This window comes from Phocoena sinus, chromosome 18, assembly GCF_008692025.1.
Source record: "Phocoena sinus isolate mPhoSin1 chromosome 18, mPhoSin1.pri, whole genome shotgun sequence".
NCBI classification, from domain to species: Eukaryota; Metazoa; Chordata; class Mammalia; order Artiodactyla; family Phocoenidae; genus Phocoena; species Phocoena sinus.
The window spans coordinates 18895388-18917450 of record NC_045780.1 but is presented as its reverse complement, the minus strand read 5'-3'; the positions used below and the strand labels follow the sequence as shown (position 1 = coordinate 18917450).

Below are 22063 nucleotides of genomic sequence, written 5' to 3'. Positions count from 1 at the left end.
AAATATTTGTTTGGAAAGTTCAAGCCAAATATTGGAGGAAACTAGAAGAATTCAGTTTCCATTCCAGTCAACAGGTAGAAAACAAAACCTGGAAGACAATTAATAGCACTAGAATCTGATATCCACAAAGGTGTATTACTAAAATACAATTTTTCTCTCTATAATCATCCCCCTTTTTTAATCAAAGCTAATCACAAGATTAATTTGTTTGAAAATTAAGTCTAGTTTCAATAAACTTGGCCTGATTATTTATATAAGTGCAGCAAGAATAGTGACTGACTATATATACATATATATATTTTTTTTAACTGTCTTTTTTAAAAATTATTTATTTTTGGCTCCATTGGGTCTTCGTTGCTGTGCATGGGCTTTCTCTAGTTGCTGCGAGCGGGGGCTACTCTTCGTTGAGGCACACGGGCTTCTCACTGCAGTGGCTTCTCTTGTTGCGGAGCACAGGCTCTAGGCAGGCAGGCTTCAGTAGTTGTGGCATGAGGGCTCTGTAGTTGTGGCTTGCGGCTTTAGAACGCAGGCTCAGTAGTTGTGGCACACGTGCTTAGTTGCTCTGCAGCATGTGGGATCTTCCTGGACCAGGGCTCGAACCCGTGTCCCCTGCATTGGCAGGCAGATTCTTAACCACTGCACCACCAGGGAAGTCTAGTGACTGACTATATTGACTATTTTAAATCTCTGCTGGAACTTTTCATAAGGAATCTCAGCTTGAACTTTCAAAAGCCTCTCAAGGCCAGGAAGCCAAGACAAGGACCTGTCTAACTGTGTCCTATTATAAAGAGATTAGATTTTTATTGAACATAGACAAATACGTACATTGTCATGAAAAATAAGAATATTTACTAAGAAATTTAGAAATTCTGGAGGGATCAGGCAGAGAGAAAAAGACAGATGTGTTAACCTTTGCTGACAAGGTATACTTTACCAAACTGTTGTTAGTTACAGATAGATAGCTTTGAAGAGAGGAGAAAAGGGGTTCTTTGAATCTCAAAAGCAAAACATTAAAGAAGCAGCAGTGTTTTAAATGAAGTCATAAAAATTATAATCATCCTCATCAGTTCATTTAGTATCCTGTAATTAATTCTTGTTTATCTTGATCTTTTGTTAGCAGTTTTCTGAATTCATCAGTTTTCCATCAGAGTTTTAGAAATTCTTATTCAGTTCAGTGTTATGATCTTAAAGTTATCAGAAACCTGTGTTCTGAAGTACTTGTCAGGGTCTTCTCCATGAATTTCTTGGAAGAAAGCATTTTTTTGCAAGAACACTTTTGCAAAAGCATCAGGGTAAAGCAATAACCGTCGACAAATGTCAAAAGACAAAAACAGCCGTGGTTAAAGATCTGGTGAAAGTTCGCATACAGACACACACAAATAACGCAACTGACAAATAAATTTAGTTATTTCTGTGACATACATTTGAAAATTATGACTGATAACATTATATCAGAATTTTAGGAATTTCATACCATTTCTAGAACACTTATATGTCTATACAAATACGACATAAAGAAAGCTTAGTATCACTTAACTGACAATGATTCTTATATAATTTAACATACCAAAGAAGCCTAATCAGTTTAACTTATCTCCTTTAAAAGGTGAGAAAACAAATCTTTTGAGATGTTCCAGGGGCCTTCTAGAAAATCTCAACTTGCTTCCAGGTCAGAAAGACTCCAATTTAGAATTTGATTTTGGGAAGTTTGTCAAAAATGTCAAAACAATTTGACCCAGGTCAAGTTAGTCTTGCAAAATAAATTAAGCTTAATTTAATTTATTTTAGTTTAGCTTTAGTTGTGTGACTAAACTGGTTTTGTTTGCTCTTGGAATTTTCAAGGCTAGTCCCTGTTTGTTTTTTATTTTCACAACATGAATTTTAGGATGGAGTTTTTTCTATTTCTGTAAAAACATCGTGGAAAATTTGATAGAGATTGTGCTGAATCTGTAGATCAGTTTGGGTAGTATATTAACAATATTGTCTTCCAATTCATGAACATGAGATATCTTTCCATTTATTTATGTCTTTCATATCTTTCAACCATGTTTTATTTTCAGTGTACGAGTCTTCTACCTCCCTGGTTAAGTTAATTCCTAAGTATTTTATTGTTTTTGATGCTATTATAAATGAAATTTCCTTTTTGGATTGTTCATTGTTAGTGTATAGAAATGCAATTGATTTTTGTGTATCCTGCCATTTTGCCAAATTTGTTTATTCTACCAGGTCTGTGTGTGTGTGCGCGCACATGCGTGTGCGCGTGTGTAATCTTTAGCGTTTTCTACATATAGGATTATATCATCTGTGAACAGACGTAATTTTACTTCTTTCTTTCCAATTTGGATACCTTTTATTTCTTGCCTAATGTTACTGCAACATTCAAGACATGCTGAGGATTTTAATGAAATCGTGAAGGTGAGAAATGGTTAGGCTTAGAACATATTTTGCAGGTAGAACCAATGAAATTGTTGGCTTGGATGTTGCCTGTGGGAGAGAGAGAGAAGTTAAGGATGATCTCTAGGTTTATGGTCAGATCAACTGGCTGAATCATTGTAGTGCTTTTTGATTAGATGGGGTAAATGGGAGAGCATGCACTTGGACGGGGACTAGAAAAGCTGTATTTTGGCCATAGATGTGGATAATGTAGTTAAAACAAGAAAATATGATGAGAAGAGGTCAGAAGACAGACTTTTGGGGCAAGCTCACATTTAGAGAAAGGATAGAAGAGAATCAGAAAGGGAAGGGAATAAGAAAGAGGAAAAAAGAAAGGGAAGCAAAGAGGAAACAATCCAAGGGATAGAATAAGAACCGAGAGAGTCGGAGAGACGAGGAGAACTGGCAGTGGTTAACTGTGCAAAAGAAATCGAGGAAGGAAGATGAGGACTGAGAAAGGACCTTTAATGTGAGCAGTGAGGATGCCATTGATAACTTTTGACAGCATTTTCAGCAGAATGGGTAAGGTCTCCACCCATGTGCAAGTAAGTTGAAAAAGCAAGAGGGAGATGGAAATTGCTCTAAATAGCTCTGAAGTGCTGTACTTATAAGGTGGTGCTGATGTTGCTGCTGTGTGCAAACAAAAATATTTAGGAGAACTAAAAGCCACTTACAACCCCCGAGTCTAGCCCGTCGCATCCCCTTGATCTGTTGTGAAAGATGCTGATAAAAACAGTCATTAGAGGGGCAGGGCTAATGCAGGTTTCTCCCTTTAGATGTAGTCCCTAAGTGGAAATCTTACCCTCTTCACACTCACACCAAAGTTCTGTAGAGCACAGATGACTTTCTGACCAGAGTTCCTTATGCTCTTGCTATTGGCTGACACTGTTCATAAAATACAATTTGCTGTTTCACTTTTCTTTTAAATGAGCAAGCTGAATTACTTGGAGGAGGAAGACAAGAGATAGAGGAGACAGAGCCAACGCAGCTGAAAGAAAGAAAACTCGTGAGCATTTTCATCTTTGCTTTGTTAACTCATTGTTAAGAATTATGCTTTGCTTATCGCTTCATAGTAAGAAGAATAATTTTTAAAAAGTAAGTTTATTTTGTTCTACTATAAACTTTTTTCTACCAGATACATGATATTTTAAAAAATATTGGGAAAGTACAAAGAAGTAGAAGGAAGCAAAAACCACAGCTTCTATTGATATTTTCAGGGCATTTCTTTCCATTCTTTTTTGGGTGTCTGCTTATGATTTTAGTTGATTTTCATAGTTGTTTGTATACAATGGATACATTTATATTCCTTTTATCCATTAGAGCATACATTTTCCCACATTGCTGTAAATACTTCATAATCATAATTTAAAATTGCTACATAGTATTGCATTGAGGAGATTTACTCTACTTTACCCAAGCATTCCCCTATTTGGGGCCATAAAGCATTTTTCCTATTTTTATGGAGTGGGTCATTTGATTACGTAAGATATATATTTTTTCCATTCAGAGCCTTGTTTTTTGAGGAGAGGAAGTTAGATTTGGGAATGTAGATTTTAGCAGTTTTACTGAGAGGCACAATGAGAGGGAAGGAGTTTGTGTGTGTGTGTGTGTTTATAATCTGCTTATAACCTTTGGGACCACAGTCGGTGGTTCTCAACTCTGGCTGTACATTCTGTCAGAATCACCTGATTCTAATCACCTGGGGAGATTAGAAAATTACCTTTAGAATAATTGAAAATTAACCTCTGGTGATGAGCCAGTCATCTGTAGGCTTTTTTAGTTTGGTTTGTTTTTGCTTGTTTGTTTTTAACTTTCAAAAATTTCTCAGGTGGTTCTAATGGGTGGCAAGCGTGATAACAGCTGACCTAGGTTATTTGAAATATTTTCCTGTCTCTGATCCATACCTGAGAGTAATACACTTTAAGGGAAAGGGAGATACACTATCAGGCAAGCCGCCCAAATCTTCCTTTCAATACTGTATAAATAATGCAAAAGTAATTTGGGTGAAACGTCAAACTTCTAGCAATTTCTGTTCTCCACCTCAATCCCGTAAACCCTTGAGACGAGAATCTACTTGAGAGTTCCAATTTACTAATGCTTTAAAGAGATGGGTCTGTTTCCAGTGCACTGGTGGTTAGAAGTTAGAGAGGTGGAGGCTCCAGAATGTTCTAAAAGTATCAGAATTAAGCCCGGCGTCTGTTAGTGTTCCGCCAAGGTGCCAGCCTTCCTTTCATTTGCAAACTCTTCAAGGATCAATGAATGACAAGGTGGGCATTTAATAGCTGGCCACTGCCATTAAATTTTATTAATGGCGAACAGAACCTGCTATGTTCGGAGCAGTGAAATAAGTTCCACGAAGCTGGAGTGGATTTTACTGAGGAGAGTGGTGGCGAGGTGACAGTCCGTATTGGAGGGCCCTGAGCTGGCCCCTGTGACGGAAGGAGGGGCTGGTGGAAACCTTTGGTAATAAGGGCATGTCTGCCTCAGAGGAGACACTGGGCGGCAGGGTGGTCTGGGGGAGTGGGGAGCCGGCAGTGTGCTTTGCCCCTTGCTCTCTCCTTTTTAGGTCACACAAGCCCACTGTCCCAAGGCTACTGGCAGCTGGCTAGGGCTCTTTCCTGGGCAATTCCCCTAGTTTTCAATTTTTGGAGACATAGGGAAACATTTTCTTCTCATCAGTTTCTTACTGTCCTTTACAGGCATCCTGCACCTGGCATACTGAAAAGTTCTTAGGCTTTTTTTCCCCTGGCAGCAGTCAGGCTCGCGTAGGCTTGCTAATGTATTGAAAGTGTACGATGTGCCAGGCTCGGTGCAGCTGGGGGGCGTGGATTTCAGTGTGCTGCCTGCCTGGTCCCCTCAATACACCGAGAGGCTGAGTACTTGCTAATGCCCACACCACCAGTAAGGGCTAGAGCTAGGATTTGGAGCCTGTTGGGATTTACTCCCCAAATTTTCCTATGACTTCTTAACGCCTCTGAATCCTTCCAGGAATCCTACGCTGTTTAACTAACTACCTTGGTAAATAATTCCTTTGCTCCAAGAAGTGAATTATTGATGGGATGTGAAATGCCAAGGGGAAAGGCAGAGAGGGAGTTTTCATTTGGGTCAGTGGGCTTTGGGGGAGCCCCTGAGTCATGTCACTTAGTCACTTTGATTGTGGACAGGGAGAGTCCTAATGCTGACACAATCCCTTGGAAATTATTGGAATGAGTAGGGCAGTGGCCTCTGAGATAACACTTGCTGATTTTCTATCTTTGGAATCAGAAGACTAGGAAATCAGAGACTCAGCTGCAGAATGATTCTGTGGCCTTTCTTGGATCAGAAATTGGGTTAATAACAGATACCTCCAATCTTCCTTGATACGCTGATGAAGTGCATTCGAAAATGATTTTTAAAATGCTTGGGACTTCCCTCGTGGTCCAGTGGTTAGGACTCTGTGCTCCCAACGCAGGGAGCCCAGGTTCGATCCCTGGTCAGGGAACTAGATCCCGCATGCGTGCTGCAACTAAGAGTCCGCGTGGCACAGTGGTGATCCCGCGTGCTGCAACAAAGACCCGCAGCAGCCTAAATAAATAATTTTTTAAAAAGCTCAGGTATTTTTATAAAATTAAATCCACAATCAGCTTTATAGGCTTATATATTCTATTAACATAGAAGAACCGAGAAGTTATGAGAGCCAGAGAGAAGACAGCACTAAGTCAAAATAATGCTTTAAAAAAAAAAAAATGAAGCCATATCTCCAAGGAGCCCAGAGCTCTCCTTACATGTTAAGTTTTCTCTGTGTTGAATTTGTGGTTGTTTGGTTATTGTGGGGCCTGAGTGTTAGTGGTTCGGATGAACATGAAAGAAATGCTAGCTTTGGGAGAATATTAGAGAATGAAATAAGGCGATTCAACAAGGATGGAGGTGGGAAGAAGGATGTCGAGATACTGCCACGCGTGTCGCTCTCAGAGGCAGAGAGGCCCCTCATGGGCTGGGATGCCAACCTTCTGCTATAGGGTTCAGGCCCTGCCATATCCCTGGGATAAGTTGTTCTCTGGGAGAACAACAAACAATGACATTGTGAAAAGACTCCAGTTTTAAGGTGTAGTTATCCCCAAAAGTGTCCCTAACCCACAGGCACCTTTTTGCACAGGGAAATTCTCAAGAGCGGAATTTCAGAAGAGAGCACACAAACTGACGGATCAGGTAAATAGAGGGGAAAACTTGTCAGCAAAAGAGAGAAAAAAGGCAGCTGTTGCTAAACCGTCAGCAAGACGCTGCTACTTAAAAGATCTGATATTTTGACCACACCAACACTCTCCAGATTATCAGTGTTCACACATGCTGTCTTTGTCCTGATGGCAACTCTGGTAATACACTTCTTCTTGAGGTGCTTCTTCCTCCATCTGCCCATGTGCATTTGGGGCGATGGATGTCATTTCACCACACACTCTGTGGTCTGAGCAAAAGTTCTCCTTTTAGTGGGAGAAGGCCACAGCTACTGTGTGCTGCATGTCCAGCCTCACCCCAAACGGGGCCTGACAGGCAGTATTTCAAGAGGGCCCAGCAGCCTGAGGCAGAGTCCAGGCAAGGAAGGCTTTGGTGGGTTCTCAGGCATCAGGGAAAGTGCTAGAAGGAGAGAGAGGCAGGTGTCAGCTAAAGGGCCCATGTAGATCGGCAGCAGTTAGGAATTGCTAAGAAGCTGACAACCCAATACCTGTGATTTCAAGACAAGATTCTAATTAGGAAACTTAATGCCATAGAGTGTGTCTGGTCTTTAGAAATAAAATAGAAAACCAAGATAATGAAATTCAGAAGTTATTTGGGAGGGTTCTGAACTTCATCTGAACTTTCTAGAATTTAGTCAGGAAGCCGGGCGGAAAGACTGATTAATCACCAACATCCCCCTTCCTACTGGCCCAATCCTGGTGGGTTCCTGAGGAATCTGGGGAGAAATGGTGAAGGGGGGCTGGACAGTTTCCTTGTGATAGAAGCCAGTGAGAGGAGGCGATTACAAGCGGGAAACTGCTCAGAGCACTCGGTCCCCCAAAGGATCCTCTGCCTGGTGGGACTATTCTCACCCTTGCTGCAAGGACTCACTCAGCCCTTCCCCTTGATGGAAAACAGATCAGGTCCAAAGACTGCTCCTCAGGGCTTCAGGCTCTCCAGGAAGCCCCAGAAATCTTGGGAAGAACACACTGACTTTTCTGTCTGCCGAGCTCTGGGGCAAGTCTGGCACACTTTGGTTGGGATCTGGGAGGAGAGGTTGGGCCCTACGAGCTTTGCATCTTCCAAATGTGGACTCCTAGCCAGAGGACAGATATGAGACAATGAAACTCTACTTAGGCCATAGGCCCTGGAGGGGAAACTTCATGGTCATCCTGCAGGGAGAATTATCAGGCCCAGGACCCTGGCTGAGGAGTCCCTCTGGGACCCAGAGCTGTTAAAGAGATCTTTGCCGCACAGAGAAAGTAAATTAGGGAATTTGCTCCTGGGGGACTTCCAAAGTCATAAATGCTGTTTAACACCTACTGGTTTACAGCAGATCTGCAAGCACCCCTTCCAACGATGGGCTGACTTCACAGCTATGAGGTGTGGGGAAGTAAACGGCATTCAGAAGGCAAAGGAGCATTAGGCTGGTGGTGTGAGACGTGACTTGCACTTTGAGGCATTTTGGGAGAGACAGGGTGGGGGATCAGTAGCAGAATGCTCTGAGGTGCTGACTGCATGGAAACAGGGCCCCAGGTTGTTCACACCCCTGCTCCCTATTTATTCTGGAGGCCTGGAGACCAGCTCAGTTCCTCACTCAAAAGATGTTGTAATCTCAGATCTTTTCATTTGTATTTGTGTTTTGGTCTCCAAGCATTTAATTCACTTTATCCCTTGAAAAAATTCTACAAGTGCAAGACTGTTCCTGGGAGGCTAAAGAAGTCTCCGAAGCTTTACGCTTCCACCAAGACATTTGGAGCCAGTTACAACTGAGGGCTGAGCCAGCAGTGTTGGATTTCAAAAACGAGGCACTCACTGATACTTCTCTGTTTTGTGGGGCATATTAGTGTTAGACCCAAGCGGTCTACGAGGGATTCCAACTCGCCCAAGAACCGCCAAGAGTCGAGAGCCGCTGCAACACGCAAGAGGTTTATTAGGAGCCGATGCACCGGGGTTCCCTGAACCTCACGCAGGAGGCCGATGGGGAACCCCTAAAAGCGGAATCACACACTTTTTATAGGTTTATTTACTCATAGGGCGGGTATATTCTCACAATGATTGGGTAAATGTGGTGACTTTTGAATTCATTGGCTTAGGAACTTTTGTCCCACCTTCTGGCCGTTATAGTTGTCTGTTCATTGTGGCGGTTAGGGCGTATACCTGTTACGGGCAACTGGAAAATTACCCGCTGTCTGGCAAGTCCCCGTCAACTGAAAAACTCCAAGAATTGGTTTCGATAGGGAGAAGGAGTGGCGCACGATAGGGAGAAGAATTGGTTTACGGGAACAAGTGAGGGGGTGGAAAGTCCCTAAAGGCCCCACATTAGTTTTGTACTCCGGGGCCTCTGGGATTTTGAGGTTGTAGAATCTTCCAATCCAGAGGGTCGAATCCTCTCTGCACAACTTCAGGGAGCTGTCTGTGAGCCTTTGCAATAATAACAGCTAATGACGCTGAAAGCTCAGCCTCTGTGCACTGGTGCTGCATCAAATCTCGGAGACAGAGTTTTGGGTGAAGTAGAAAAGAATAGCTTTATCGCTTTGCCAGGCAGTGGGGGACACAGTGGACTCCTGCCATTGAAACTGTGTGTCCCAACCCAGGAGGACTGGATGAGTTTTAGAGCAAACGATTCAAGGATGGGGCTGCTAAACAAGATCAGCGTGTGTGCAGCACCTACACTCCTAATCTGGTCTCAGGTGATCTGCTTCTTCTTTTTTTTGGCCATACCAATGCGGCATGTGGGATCTTAGATTCCCCCGACCGGGGATCAAACTGTGCCCCCAGCGTTGGGAGCACGGAGTCTTAACCACTGGACTTCCAGGCAGGTCTCTCAGGTAATCTTCTCAATGAGCTTCTCTGGTTTCTTTAATCTGGCCTCAGGTGGTCTTCTCTGGTATGAAGAATGCTGACATCTTCCATTTGTTGGGTTTTAATTCTATGAAGAGCTTAAAGACATTGTTATGTGTATCCCTTGAGGCAGAACCAGGACCCTGTCCCAAGGCTGCACTCTTGTTTCTTGGCTGCCCCTCCCTTGTCTCTGCATCCCTCACTTTCCCGGATTAGCAACTGTTTGAATCTGCCCTTTGGATCTCAGGGAAGGTCATGGAGGTTGGAGTCTGTTTCCTCTAAGAAAAGGGGGACAGAAAGGCTTCTGTGCCAGGTTTCACTAACATATGCTGCTTTCTCCTCTGGTTCAGGCTCTGACCTCAGTGCCACTCGCCTGTTTTCTTGCTTAATCCTCACAACAACTCAGAGAAGTAAGGACTATTGTCTTCATTATCTCTAGTTTACTGATAAGGATCTGAGGCCAGGTGGCTGTCCAAGGTCACAGAGGGCTGGTGAGTGAAAGAACCAGGATTCAAACCAGAGTTTGTGTTCTTACCTGCTGCTCTACTACTTCTTCCCTGCAGCAGAGAGGAACCCTTGTCATTCCTTTCACCATTTTAATCATTAAATCATCTCTCAGCCTTTGCTTTTATATTTTTACAAACGCTCTGAGATCCTTTTCGCCTCTTTAATTATATGCCTAAGCCGACACTTTGAGATTTAATCATCATAGTAAACGTCATTGTGTGCTCACCCTGTGCCAGATACTTCACGTTCGTCATGCCGTTTACAGATAAGGAAGCGGAGACTCTGAGAAGATAAGTTATTTGTGCAAGATTCCCAAGATTGAAACGGGCAGATTTGGCTCTATGACCTTACACCAACATTCCTACGAACTTCAAAAAGAGTGTTCTATTTGCCATTGCACAGTATGCAGTAGCTCTGGGAGCTAAAATCCAAGTTATGCTCTAAAGTTATTAGGGAAGATACAGAGCGTTATTGTGGAGAGAGTTGTGATTTGCAGGTTGGGTTATTAAAACAGAAGCTTCGCACGACGGAGAACTTCAAACCCACAAGGACATGGCGGTTGGACGTAGATGTAAGTGAGGAGGAGAAGAAGACTAATGGGGCTGTGAATTCACCTGGACCATCAGATTCTGTAATCTGTGTCTAACACACGCACTTTATGGGCCTGCTATGGTAACTCATTTGTCTAGTGATTAAGAGTTCACCAAGATCCCTCAAATATGTGTTTGGCATAACAAGGTATGCAAAATCAGTAGAGGACTGTCCCTTCCTCTTGCAAGTCTCATAATCTGGAGAGGCCAGTGTAATGTCTGCCTAAGATGTATCTATCAAAGCACATGAAGAATTAATTTCAGGCTGCTGTAGTTGATTTACAAGTGCTGCAGGAGTGATAAAAAAGAGAGAGACCCGTGAGAAGTGTCAGTTGGGTAAGGTGACATGCAGAAGGTGATACAGGTGTTGAAGAAGAGGATTTGGCTTGACTAGAGTTGGGCACCCTGCAGACCGGGGACGAGGGGGATAGAGAAGAGAGGAAAGGCAGAGATAAAAGAGAGCAGAGTGAATGGCACAGGTACGTGCCCGAAGAAGTGCAAATCCAGGTTTCTGCTGCCTGACGGTAAGAAGCAGCAAAATAATAGCAGTAATGTCAGCTTTACGGTTTTCAAAGTGCTTTTACATCCATTATTGCATTTGCTCCTCTCAGAGCTCTTTTCTGATATGGAGTCCAGGGGCAGCATTACCCTCATTTTACAGACACACTTCCCCAAAGAAGTTAAGTGATGTGTTAGTCAAGGCCATGTGTACCTAGAAACTGGCAGACCAGGACCCAGACTTCTGTGCTTTTCCCACCATCTGTCACTTTGTGGCAGGCTCCACTAGCTGAATCTCGTTTACGAAAATACAGGTATTGCTGGGACAAGGGGTGCAAAGTCTTAGAGCTAGAAAGTGGGACGGTTGGGAGTCAAATCACATCTACTGGACTTCAGGTTCGGTGTACATTCTACTCTAGCCCTGTTCAGGTGTCTGATGTTGAAAAGATAGGACAAGAAATGAACAGAAGGCATTGAAGTCATTTGTAGGAGATGGGCTGAGAGTAAGAAGGTGTCTCAAGAGAAAAGAATGCATCTTTCCTCCCTGACTTCCTCCAAAAACAAGCCCTTCACAGAAGCTGAGCTGAGATGTTCTCTCTCTCCTCTGAGAAGGTGTTCACTTTCTCAACCCCTGCGCCTTTATCAGCTTCCTGGCCTTGGGGTCCCGCCCCACCCCCTCTGAACGCTGATAAGCTTATTGCTAAATCTCCTGACACTTGACACTTTTTAACCCCACTGACCACTCCCCCCTCCTTGAAGTTGAATTCTTTTTAACCTGAGCCCTCAGCAGTGAAAGCATGGAGCCCTAACCACTGGACCACCAGGGAATTCCCAGAAGTTGCCTTCTTGATTCGTGTCTTATCATTCGGCCAGTCTTTCTGAATCGTCTTTCCAGGCTCCCATTCTCTCTGCCTGTCCCTTAATTGTTGACGTTCCCCGAGATTCTGTTCTTGACCCTCTTTCCTTCTCTGCTCTTAAACCCCTGCAGGAGCTCCTCCACTCTTCTGGCTTCAGGTACCAAGTGCTGATGGCCCCTAAATTCATCAGGCTGTAGACTGTAATGGGACAGTTCTTGCGTGTGTTTTGTCGACTTAAAAAAAAAAAAGTACAATGCAAGAGTTGCAAGTTAAGTTTTAGTTGGGGCAGAATGTGGACTGCAGCCCGGGAGACAGCATTTCAGATAGCTCTGAGAAACTGCTCCAAAGAGGTGGTGGCGGGAAGAGGTCAATATATATGTGATTTTGGTGAAGGGGGAATACATGCAATCAAGCACATATTTTTGCAGAAGTTCTCATCAGGGTTTCTGCTAGTCACGAGGAGCAGACGTCACCATGAAGGAATTTAGTGCTTTTCTGGATACGAGGAGATGCAAGAATTGGGCTCATAAAATCAGCTACTGAAAATATCTAACTATCTGAAGACCTGTTCTGCCAATTTTTCTCAGAGCACCCAGTGCCTCATTCCTGATCTCCACCCTGAATTCCTTTCAGGGGGTGTTGAAGGTCAGCAGCTGCAGTGGCACCTGATTTAATCCTTGTAGAGGTAGATGGCAAGTGCCAGTTTGTAGTTGACCGTTTCATAAATGCTTCAAATTCAAAATGCCCCAACTTGAACTCATTTTACCACCCCAAACAGCAACTTCCTCTTATTCTTCTTCTGTCCTTTTTATCAATGTAATGTACCTTTCTCCCCCTCAAAATACATGAGAGGGTCCTTGACCATCCCCACCTCCAACTGCCCCTGACCTTCCATAATTAGTCCATCCCCAACTCCAGTCAACTCTCATTCCTTTCTACTCTCAATCTCATCCAGATATGTTCACCCCCTCTTTCCTGGACAATCACAAGAGCATCCCCACGTGTCTCTCAGGACCTAGGCTTGCCTTCTTCCAAAAGGTCCTCCATCCGCTGCCAGAATCACACCTTGAAAATGCAGATCTGCTCCCCACCATTCAAGGGCTCTCATTGCCCTCAAGATAAAACCTAAAGTCCCCAGTGTGGATGTAAGTCATTCTCAAACTACCCTCTGCCTACCTCGTCCTTCCTTTCATGCCTCACCTAGACTATCATATTTGCACTTCCTCAAACTGTGTCCCTGCATCTTAGGGCCTCGGTCTTTGGGCTCTGCTGCCAGGTCACAGGCTTGTTACCTGAGAACAGCAGGTAAGCACACCTGTGGACTTACAGTCCTGGTCAGTGCTGATAATGGGGGCAGGATGTGTGACAAGGTCTATCCTGGCAAGGCATCAAAATATATATAGTTTTTCTAAGTATAAATAAAAATAACTTCTGTGAGGTTTTGAACAGTTGCAGCTTTGCAGTGACCATGAAAACATTCTAGTCATCCACATAAGCTCTTCATCCTCATTAGCCTTTGGTCACACAGCATGTTTAGTTTTCTTCATACCTGAAATCTGGAATCTCCATCTGCTGCTGCTTTGCATTGTTTCTTCTTTGTTGTTTTATTATCAGTAAAGCTGCAGGAGACCAAGCCTCAATTCTTTCTTTGTCTCAAGACCGCTCTCAGTCCAGGAAGCTGTGCTCTCCCTCTAAGGCAGTGCAAATTACACTGTCAATTTATTTCCTAATTTTCCTTGAATTTACCTCTTCACCTATTTCTCAGCTTCCTGTCACATACTTAATTGGTCTGGCTGATTTTTACAGACACTTCTAACAGGCCATTTCTTTTTCTTTTCTTTTTCTTTTTTTTTAAACAGTCTAGTGAAAGTTTGCAGTGTGGTGTAGTCACGTGTATTTTTTATGGGCGGAAAAGAATAATCAAAGTGGTTTAAAGATTTCTCAAGAGAAAGTGGCGAGCTTAATGGAGTTTTGGATCTGAGCTGGCCCTGCTTTTAGCCTGTGGCGGTTGGCTAAATGAGCCTTCTAGGAAGGGTGTGTGTGTGTTTTCTTTCTTTAGCTTTGCAAAGATTAAGATGCTCTTGGAATCAAAGTCCCAGCTTCTGTAGTTATCCTCTTATCCTGTTTGATAGCCTTGGACCACTCCCACTCCCATCCCCTTCCAGCCCCTCCAGGGCCCAGAACCAATCGCAATCTGAGGCAGAGGAATTGAAGTAACTCTGGGACTCAGTGTTACCCTTGGGGTAGATCTGATCCTGATCTGGTGCCTCCATTCTAAAATTGGGCATCTCTCTTTTTCCCGAGATTTGGTCCCCACCTCAACAGGGGGAAAGGGCCTCTGTCTTGGCGTCCCTGGCCTGCATCTCTGTGCCCAAAGTATTGTCCAGCACTGAGGTTCTCCATGACTCAGGGCCTCTGCCTGCAGTGGCCGACCCTCCTCTCAGATCCAAAGTCCTCTTCTTCCATCATGGCCTGGAAGTACAAGGGCCTTGCTGCGTGCAGACTGACCTTCCCTCGTGAGTTATGCCTTCCTCCCCAATTGCTCAAGAAGTCCCTGTTGCTAGGGTCTGTTGTTGGTCCCCCCATATCCCTCAATTCCCTTGTGGAGCAACTGTTACCATCGTTTTTATGATCTCTTGTCTGTGCTCATACCTGCTGGATCCCATACTCTGCCTGTGATAAGGGACTTTCCCCAGCATCTGTAGCTGTACTTGCACACTTGCCACCCCCAGTGAAGGAGGAGTGCAGGGCGGGGTCCCAGGTTGCCCATCTCATTGCAATTTACAGGCCCTGTTGGTCTTGAGATGGGAGAAGTGGTTTTAAGGTCTTCATGGTCAAAAAGTTGAAGGACTTGATTGCTTTCAAGTCTATTTCTACTTTTTCAGACCCTTTCCTGATATAAGCTTTTCCTAAGATTATATCCGAATCCTGGCTTCGAGGTCAGGGCTGTGTGGACAAGACTCTGTCCTTTTCAAAAAAGGCCACTTGTAATGGAACACATCATGAGAATTCCTCTGGCTGGTCACATATCAGGCTTAGCTCCCTTGCCTGTCTCTTTGTCCTCTGAGCTCTGTGTTAACCCTGGTTCCGGTGCTCTGCCCATCCAGAGCTGACACATAATTGTGACACCTAATCCAGCTCCACGTTGGCTTCATGGACTTGGTTTGTGCATGCTGCCTGTACTATTTCTAGCATTTCAACTCTGTACTACCTGATTTGGGGTTTGATCCTTCTGTCTTGGCCCCACCAACCAACAGAATCTCTAATTCTCTCTAACGTTGAGTTAAGACAAAATCTCCAAGCTTCTGTTTTTGCTGTATTCCCTTTCCCAAGTCAGGCCTACAGACTTCCAGCCTCCATGTGATTATTTCTCTGAACTGTATCTCCAGGCCCAGCTAATGGCCTCACCATTCTCCCTGCAACCCAAGCTAGAAACCTCAGACTTGCTGGTGAAACGGATCAAAAGGGGAGGGAGAGCCATCATCCATGGCTCATCCAATCAGAACTAAGGCCCTGGAGTCATCTCAGAAATAGGATGTGACATATCAGCTTTGCATAGGAGAAATAGGAGAAATTTCATCTGGTCAGTCTACTCCTAGGCCTCAAAAAAATCAATTTACACAAACCAGACTCACAGGGGTCTAAATTTTCACCCACAATTCGGTTTTTTTTTTTTTAATTTATTTATTTTTGGCTGAGTTGGGTCTTCGTTGCTGCGCGTGGACTTTCTCTAGTTGCGGTGAACGGAGGCTATTCTTCATTGTGGTGTGCAGGCTTCTCAGTGCGGTGGCTTCTCTTTTGTTGTGGAGCACGGACTCTAGGCACGTAGGCTTCAATAGTTGTGGCATGCGGGCTCAATAGTTGTAGCTCGTGGGCTGTAGAGCACAGGCTCAGTAGTTGTGGTACATGGGCTTAGTTGCTCCGCGGCATGTGGTATCTTCCTGGACCAGGGCTCGAACGTGTGTCCCCTGCATTGGCAGGTGGATTCTTAACCACTGCGCCACCAGGGAAGTCCTTTACCCAGAATTCTGATTTGTATATTTACAATGGGCGCTTTCACTTTACTGGAATCTTCCATTCACGATCCACAGTCCACACTTCTGGAGAGGCCTGGCTAAGCTGAGGGGTCATCAGAAGTTTCTCTGGTACACTGAGAGCAAAGGAGTGGAGAAGGCTTCAGATAGTTTCACGCTAAAAAGGTCAGAATAATCTGAGAGTAATCAGTGTTTCTGTAGAGTATACCTTTGTAGTAAACACCAAGAAGAGTGTACTTTTTACTTTCCATATCAATGTGAGAATTGAGGCCATCAACTCTTCCGTGCGGTCAGTGGGATAACAAACGTTGAAGCTAGATCATTCCTGCGCTGATTCATGTGAGTGGAGCAGCTAGGGAGCACTTACTCGGTGCCAAGTACCCTGTAAGACTCTCTCTCTCATGTAATCCTGACAACAGCTCTATGAAACATATGTTACATATCCCTACTGTGGGTTGAATTATGTCCCCTGAAAGATACGTCCAAGTTCTCACCCCAGGTTCCAAATAAGCACTGTCGTCTTATTTGGAAATAGGATCTTTGCAGGTATAATTAGTTAAGATGAGGTCATATTAGATTAAGGTAGGCCCTAGGCCCAGTATGACTGGTGTTCTTATAAGAAGAGGAGAAGATACAGACACGGACACACAGTAGGAAGATGATGGAAAGATACAGAAGGAAAATACCATGTGACAGAGTCACGTGGCGTATGCATCTACAAGCCAAGGAATACCATGGACTGGGGGTAACCATCAGAGGCTGGAAGAGGCAAAGAATTCTTCCCTAGAGCCTTCAAAAGAAGCATGGCCCTGCTGACACCTTGATTTCAGACTTACGGCCTCCAGAACTTGAGAAAATACATTTATGTTGCTTTATGCCCCCCAGTGTGTGGTACTTTGTTAAGGCAGCCCTAGAAAACTAATACAATCTCCATTTTTACAAACAACATAATGGATGCCCAGAAATGCTCATTTCCCCAGTAGGAAATGCTTAGAACCCCTTGACTTCAGATACTTGAACCCTCGTTGACTGATCTGGCCCATTAAGTAGGGATCCTCTTCTTTTTCTATCAAAACCATTTTCTAGATAAATTACATAATAACATCAGCATTTCACAGGGAAGATTTTGTAGAACGTTTGTGGGATATTAGATTGTGTTAGTGTGCAAAAACGTTTTCAGAGTCAGAAAAAGGAGGCGTACTCCGTTATTAAGAAGACTTTTCTTTTCTTCTAGGACCTCTTAGAGCCTTTAACATGAGTTATGAATCTCCAAGAGAGGGACACTAAAGCTTGCTGTGTTTCTCAGGCTGATCTGAACACAGAAGCCTTTTCTTACACAAAGCATCTCGTGGAATTTGTAGTTTATGGAAGATAATTTGGGAAGTGCTGAGTTAAAGAAAAAAGCTTTTTTTTTTACATTATTTACATGCCGACCGTGTTTTCTGAGTTGCACCTCCACACGGGTCTCTGAAGGAGAATTGAAAAACATATTTACTGCATCAGAAGTATATTTACAAACCATATATTTTGGGTAGGTTAATTTAACTAATGTTTTACCATACTTCTTTTAGTTTTTAGATCATTATGTGAATTCTCAGAGTCAGTGTCTTCTAGTCAAGGGCCTATAGGAACAAACCTGTAGTTGAACACAGTTGGGTTTACTGATTTGTGGTATCAATGCAGAATGCACACCATAGGAAATTAGGACATCTCAGAAGGAGAGTGTTAGGAAGGAATTATTATAGGATCTGTGCTTGTGTAATTTGGGGGTTAGATTCAAAAAAGCAGGATTTTGAAGCAATGAAAATGGTTATTAGTTCTTAGACTCTGAAAAACAGGGATCCAGACTATCATACCCAGACAAAGACAATACCCCCCCCCACACACAATCTACCTGTTTTTTCCTAGACATCCAGAAGGTTCCCCCTACCTCTGCAGTCATGGGCTGTTCTGTAGTGTTTATCTAGGTGAGGCAAGAAATGTCTAGTATAAATTTCTCTTTGGCCAGCAAAGAAGAAATTAAGAACCATGTGATTATCCATGACAACGCTGCCTGATGAATTTACATTTAAACCAAGGCTTGGTCAAAGATAAACAAAGCTGCACACTACTTAAAGTGGTAAGACAGATTTTATTCAGTAAAATACTATTGCAATAGGGAAAAGAGTCCAACATGAACTGAACTCAGAGTTAACTGGACGCTTTAAAGGGAGAGAATGAAGGAAAGGAGAGGGGACTGAGCAGGGGCTCAGTAGAGCCAGGGACTTAAAAAAATTACGGAAAGTAGGGCTTGGTGGCGCAGTGGTTAAGAATCCGCCTGCCAATGCAGGGGCACGGGTTCGAGCCCGGGTCCAGGAAAATCCCACATGCTGCAGAGCAACTAAGCCCACGTGCCACAACTACTGAGCCTGCGCTCTAGAGCCCATACTCCGCAACAAGAGAAGCCACCACAATGAGAAGCCCGCGCACCACAATGAAGAGTAGCCCCTGCTCGCCGCAACTAGAGAAAGCCCGCGCACAGCACCCAAGACCCAACACAGCCAAAAATTAATAAATTAAATAAATAAAATTTAAAAAAAATTACAGAAAGTAGGAAGGGAAGGTTGATCCAAGTGAAAAGCATCTGGGTTTGCTAACTGGAGCTTATAGAAGTTAGGCTCTAACCTCTTTCCACAGAAGCTGGAGGCAGAGGCCCTGTGCCCAGGTATGGGCTGGAACAAACAGAAAATTCTTTCAGCAGGCTTGAGCTTTCTCAGGCTATGTAAGAAGGGGAGGGTATGGTCATCCTAGAGATGCGGCCTTGAGCTGTTAAAAACCATATTAGCACTTTTATGTTAGCTGTTATTCAAGTCTCTGTAGGCCAAGGTTGACACCTGGTTGAGAAGAGGACTCAGAAGAGCTTGGCTAGAGTTTGATCAAGAAGAGAATCTTTGTCAGCTTCCAGAGCAGAAGCTGTGTAATTGATGACCTTCTCCAGGGTCAGAGACAAGCTTTGGAGGATTCTCATTTGGGCACTGGGCAAAAGTCCCCCCAGTTTGAGGATTCAGCTTCAACCAAATAAATTAATGTTTATTCTGCATTCCAGAAATTTATCATGAAATGTAATGAAGCATACAGTAAAGACATATAGTAAAAGTATAAGCATACAGTAAAAGTGTAAGCATATAGTAAAATATAGCCAATATTTTTTGACTCACGTTTCAAAGAGAAGCTAGTATTTCTCTCTGTTTCATTAAAACCTGGGAAAATGTCAGCAGGAAGTAACTTTCTGTATCTGTTCCTTTTTAATTCAGCATGGAGAGAAAACCTGTGTCCTTACCTCCGTCCATCTCCATATCAGAAATGGAACCCAACGGCAACTTCAGCAATCACAATAGCAATAGGAACTGTACAATTGAAACCTTCAAGAGAGAATTTTACCCCATCGTGTACCTGGTCATATTTATCTGGGGAGCCTTGGGGAATGGCTTTTCCATATATGTTTTCCTGCAATCTTATAAGAAGTCCACATCTGTGAACGTTTTCATGCTAAATCTGGCCATTTCTGATCTCTTGTTCACAGCCACACTGCCCTTCAGGGTTGACTATTATCTCAGAGGCTCCAATTGGATATTCGGGGACCTAACCTGCAGAATTATGTCTTTTTCTATGTATGTCAACATGTACAGCAGCATTTATTTCCTGACTGTGTTGAGTGTTGTGCGTTTCCTGGCAACGGTTCACCCCCTGCGGCTCCTTCATGCCACTAGCGTCAGGAATGCCTGGATTTTATGTGGGGTCATATGGATCTTTATCACGGCCTCCTCAACAGCGCTTCTGAAAAATGGCTCTGAGCTGAAGGGCAATGTCACATTGTGCTTGGAGCTGAATTCCAATAAAGTCAGTAAGCTGAAGACCATGAACCACGTTGCCTTGGTGGTGGGCTTTCTGCTGCCATTCTGCACGCTCAGCGTCTGTTACCTGCTGATCATTCGAGCTTTGTTAAAGGTGGAGGTCCCAGAATCAGGGCTGCGCCTTTCTCACAGGAAAGCGCTAACCACCATCATCATTGCCTTGATCATCTTCCTCCTGTGCTTCCTGCCCTATCATATACTGAGAACCCTCCACTTAGTCGAGTGGAAAGTGGATAAATGCAAAGAGAGTCTGCATAAAGCTGTGGCCACCACACTGGCTTTGGCAGCGGCCAACAGCTGCTTCAACCCTTTGCTCTATTACTTTGCTGGCGAGAATTTTAAGGACAGACTGAAGTCTACACTCAGGAAACATTCACAGCAAGCAAAGTGCAGCTCTCCTGTGTGTGTGTGTGTGGTAAAAAAGGAAACAAGAGTGTGAGGGGTTATTAGGTGAGGCTGTTCCTATGTCCTTGTGTACACCTTCATTCACACGTAGTCTCCAAATGACTGTGTATTTATACCATTTCCAACAAAGGTCGATTCCCAAGATTGAATTGACCATGACTTTTGTTAATAAGACCTACTTCAAAATTTTCATTAATCCTCCATAAGGATTAGTTGAAAGTCTGAGTAAGAGTTCTCCGCCCCCCTCAGGCACCTACCGCTTCTCACTCTCCTGAGAAGACTGAAGGCTGAAGTTTTCTCTTTGGAGTTGTTGACCCCAAGATAGAGTGGAGGGTGGGAGGGTGGTGTTCTGAAGCTAGCAAAGGACTGAAGGAAAGTCTTCATAGAGAACAAGAGCCCCGGAGCCATTCCCTCACTCAGCTGCAAGAATGCTGACAGACTCATACCTTGTCAAGACAAAAGCCTGGAGGCTCCTCCTATGGGGAAACTGCCCGACTCAAGGAAAAAGACCAACAGACACAGACTTTTGGGGATTCTCCCAACACAAAAGCTGCTGCCGGCCCTATTACTTACCCGACAGGAAGCCCACACTGCAACTAATCCCTTCTACTCATAGAGAGCATCTAATCAACCTGTTAGAGCCTCACTCTTATTATGAGCAGTCAGTGACGACCACACATCAGAGGAAAGGGCCTGACATGAGAAACCAACAATAAATGAGAGGGTAGATAGAGACATTTTCAGCACGAAAGGTCTCAACATTTTTATCACCCTCACACTTTTTATTAGAAACCTACTGGAGAATTTGCTTCTCTAAAATAAGAGATTAACCAGGATAAAGGAAAACCTGACATCGAGCAAACAAGGAGTAAGATGAAGAAAACTCCCAGCATGTTTGTGCATAGCAGAAAAACAAGAAACTAACTGATCTGCATACGTTGGAGGGATTTATATTTTTCTTGGATAGCGTGGGATGAACTAGTAAAAATACATAGGAAAATAAACAAGTGAGAAGACAATGCAATTATTAAATGCTAAGGAAAAAGAAATTGTTTAAGAAAGGAAATATAACCATAGTACACTACATGGCTCAGCTGTGAACAATATTTACATAGAGTAAATAGCAAAATACGGTGATATAACTTTTTTCAGGAAATGAGGGGGAGAGGATGTGTATGAGGGGGGAGGGGTATAATAAATCTATGTTCCTATATTTTATCACAGAAAATTTGTAATAACTAAAGCTAAAGAATGACAAATATCTGTATCAAAATGTTATTTAACAATAGAGAATAAAGCCCAGAAGAAACAGTGAAAAACATTGACAGGGATTGCCTTTGGAGAGAAGTTGGGTGTGGGAGGATAAGGTGGGGATTTCTTTTTTCCTCTTGATAAGTATTTAACTGTCTAACTTGTGAATATGTATTGCTGAAATAAAAATTAAGTTGAAAATTAATTTTAAAATTCAAATTAATTCTGCCTTAAAAAAAAAAAAAAAAGACGAGGAAGAAAAGAAAGGAGACCAGAAATGGAAATTGTGCACTGAGAGAAGAAAGGAAAGCAGAAAAGGACTACATTTGGATTTGGGCCCCTGAGGGAAGCCCACCCAGCCCTGCCATGGAAAGGGAGCTCCCTTCTGGGGTGAGGGGAGTCACCTTCTGAGGTGAGGGGTGATTTGGTATGCCAGGATTTTTTAGCTGTAAGTAACAGAATACCCAACTCCAAGGGGCTTAAACAACCACTATACTGCATAACTGAACCATACAAAGGGAAGTTGGACTTCAGGCCCTATTCAACCAGGATTTCTGCAA

General features: G+C 43.5%; 1 protein-coding gene and 1 non-coding gene across 3 annotated transcripts; both read left to right on the top strand.

Moving 5' to 3' along the window:
* The first annotated feature begins 3370 nt into the window (after nt 1–3370).
* Nucleotides 3371–20442, top strand: CYSLTR2 (cysteinyl leukotriene receptor 2). Of its 2 annotated transcripts, none has more exons than XM_032611701.1 (2): nt 3371–3439; nt 19248–20442. In XM_032611701.1, the coding sequence occupies exon 2, from the start codon at nt 19249–19251 to the stop codon at nt 20284–20286; it is 1038 nt and encodes a 345-aa protein (XP_032467592.1). In that variant the 5' UTR covers nt 3371–3439; nt 19248; the 3' UTR covers nt 20287–20442. The 2 variants fall into 2 exon arrangements, with proteins under 2 accessions (XP_032467592.1, XP_032467593.1); XM_032611702.1 differs by having other exon boundaries at nt 3393–3528.
* Nucleotides 5842–5914, top strand: TRNAG-CCC. The gene has a single exon. It is a non-coding gene; the product is annotated as a tRNA-Gly (tRNA).
* Nucleotides 20443–22063: the final 1621 nt, after the last annotated feature.

Excerpts from the sequence above, each read along its gene's own strand:
- CYSLTR2 (XM_032611701.1), top strand. The coding sequence starts at position 19,249 with ATGGAGAGAAAACCTGTGTCCTTACCTCCGTCCATCTCCATATCAGAA.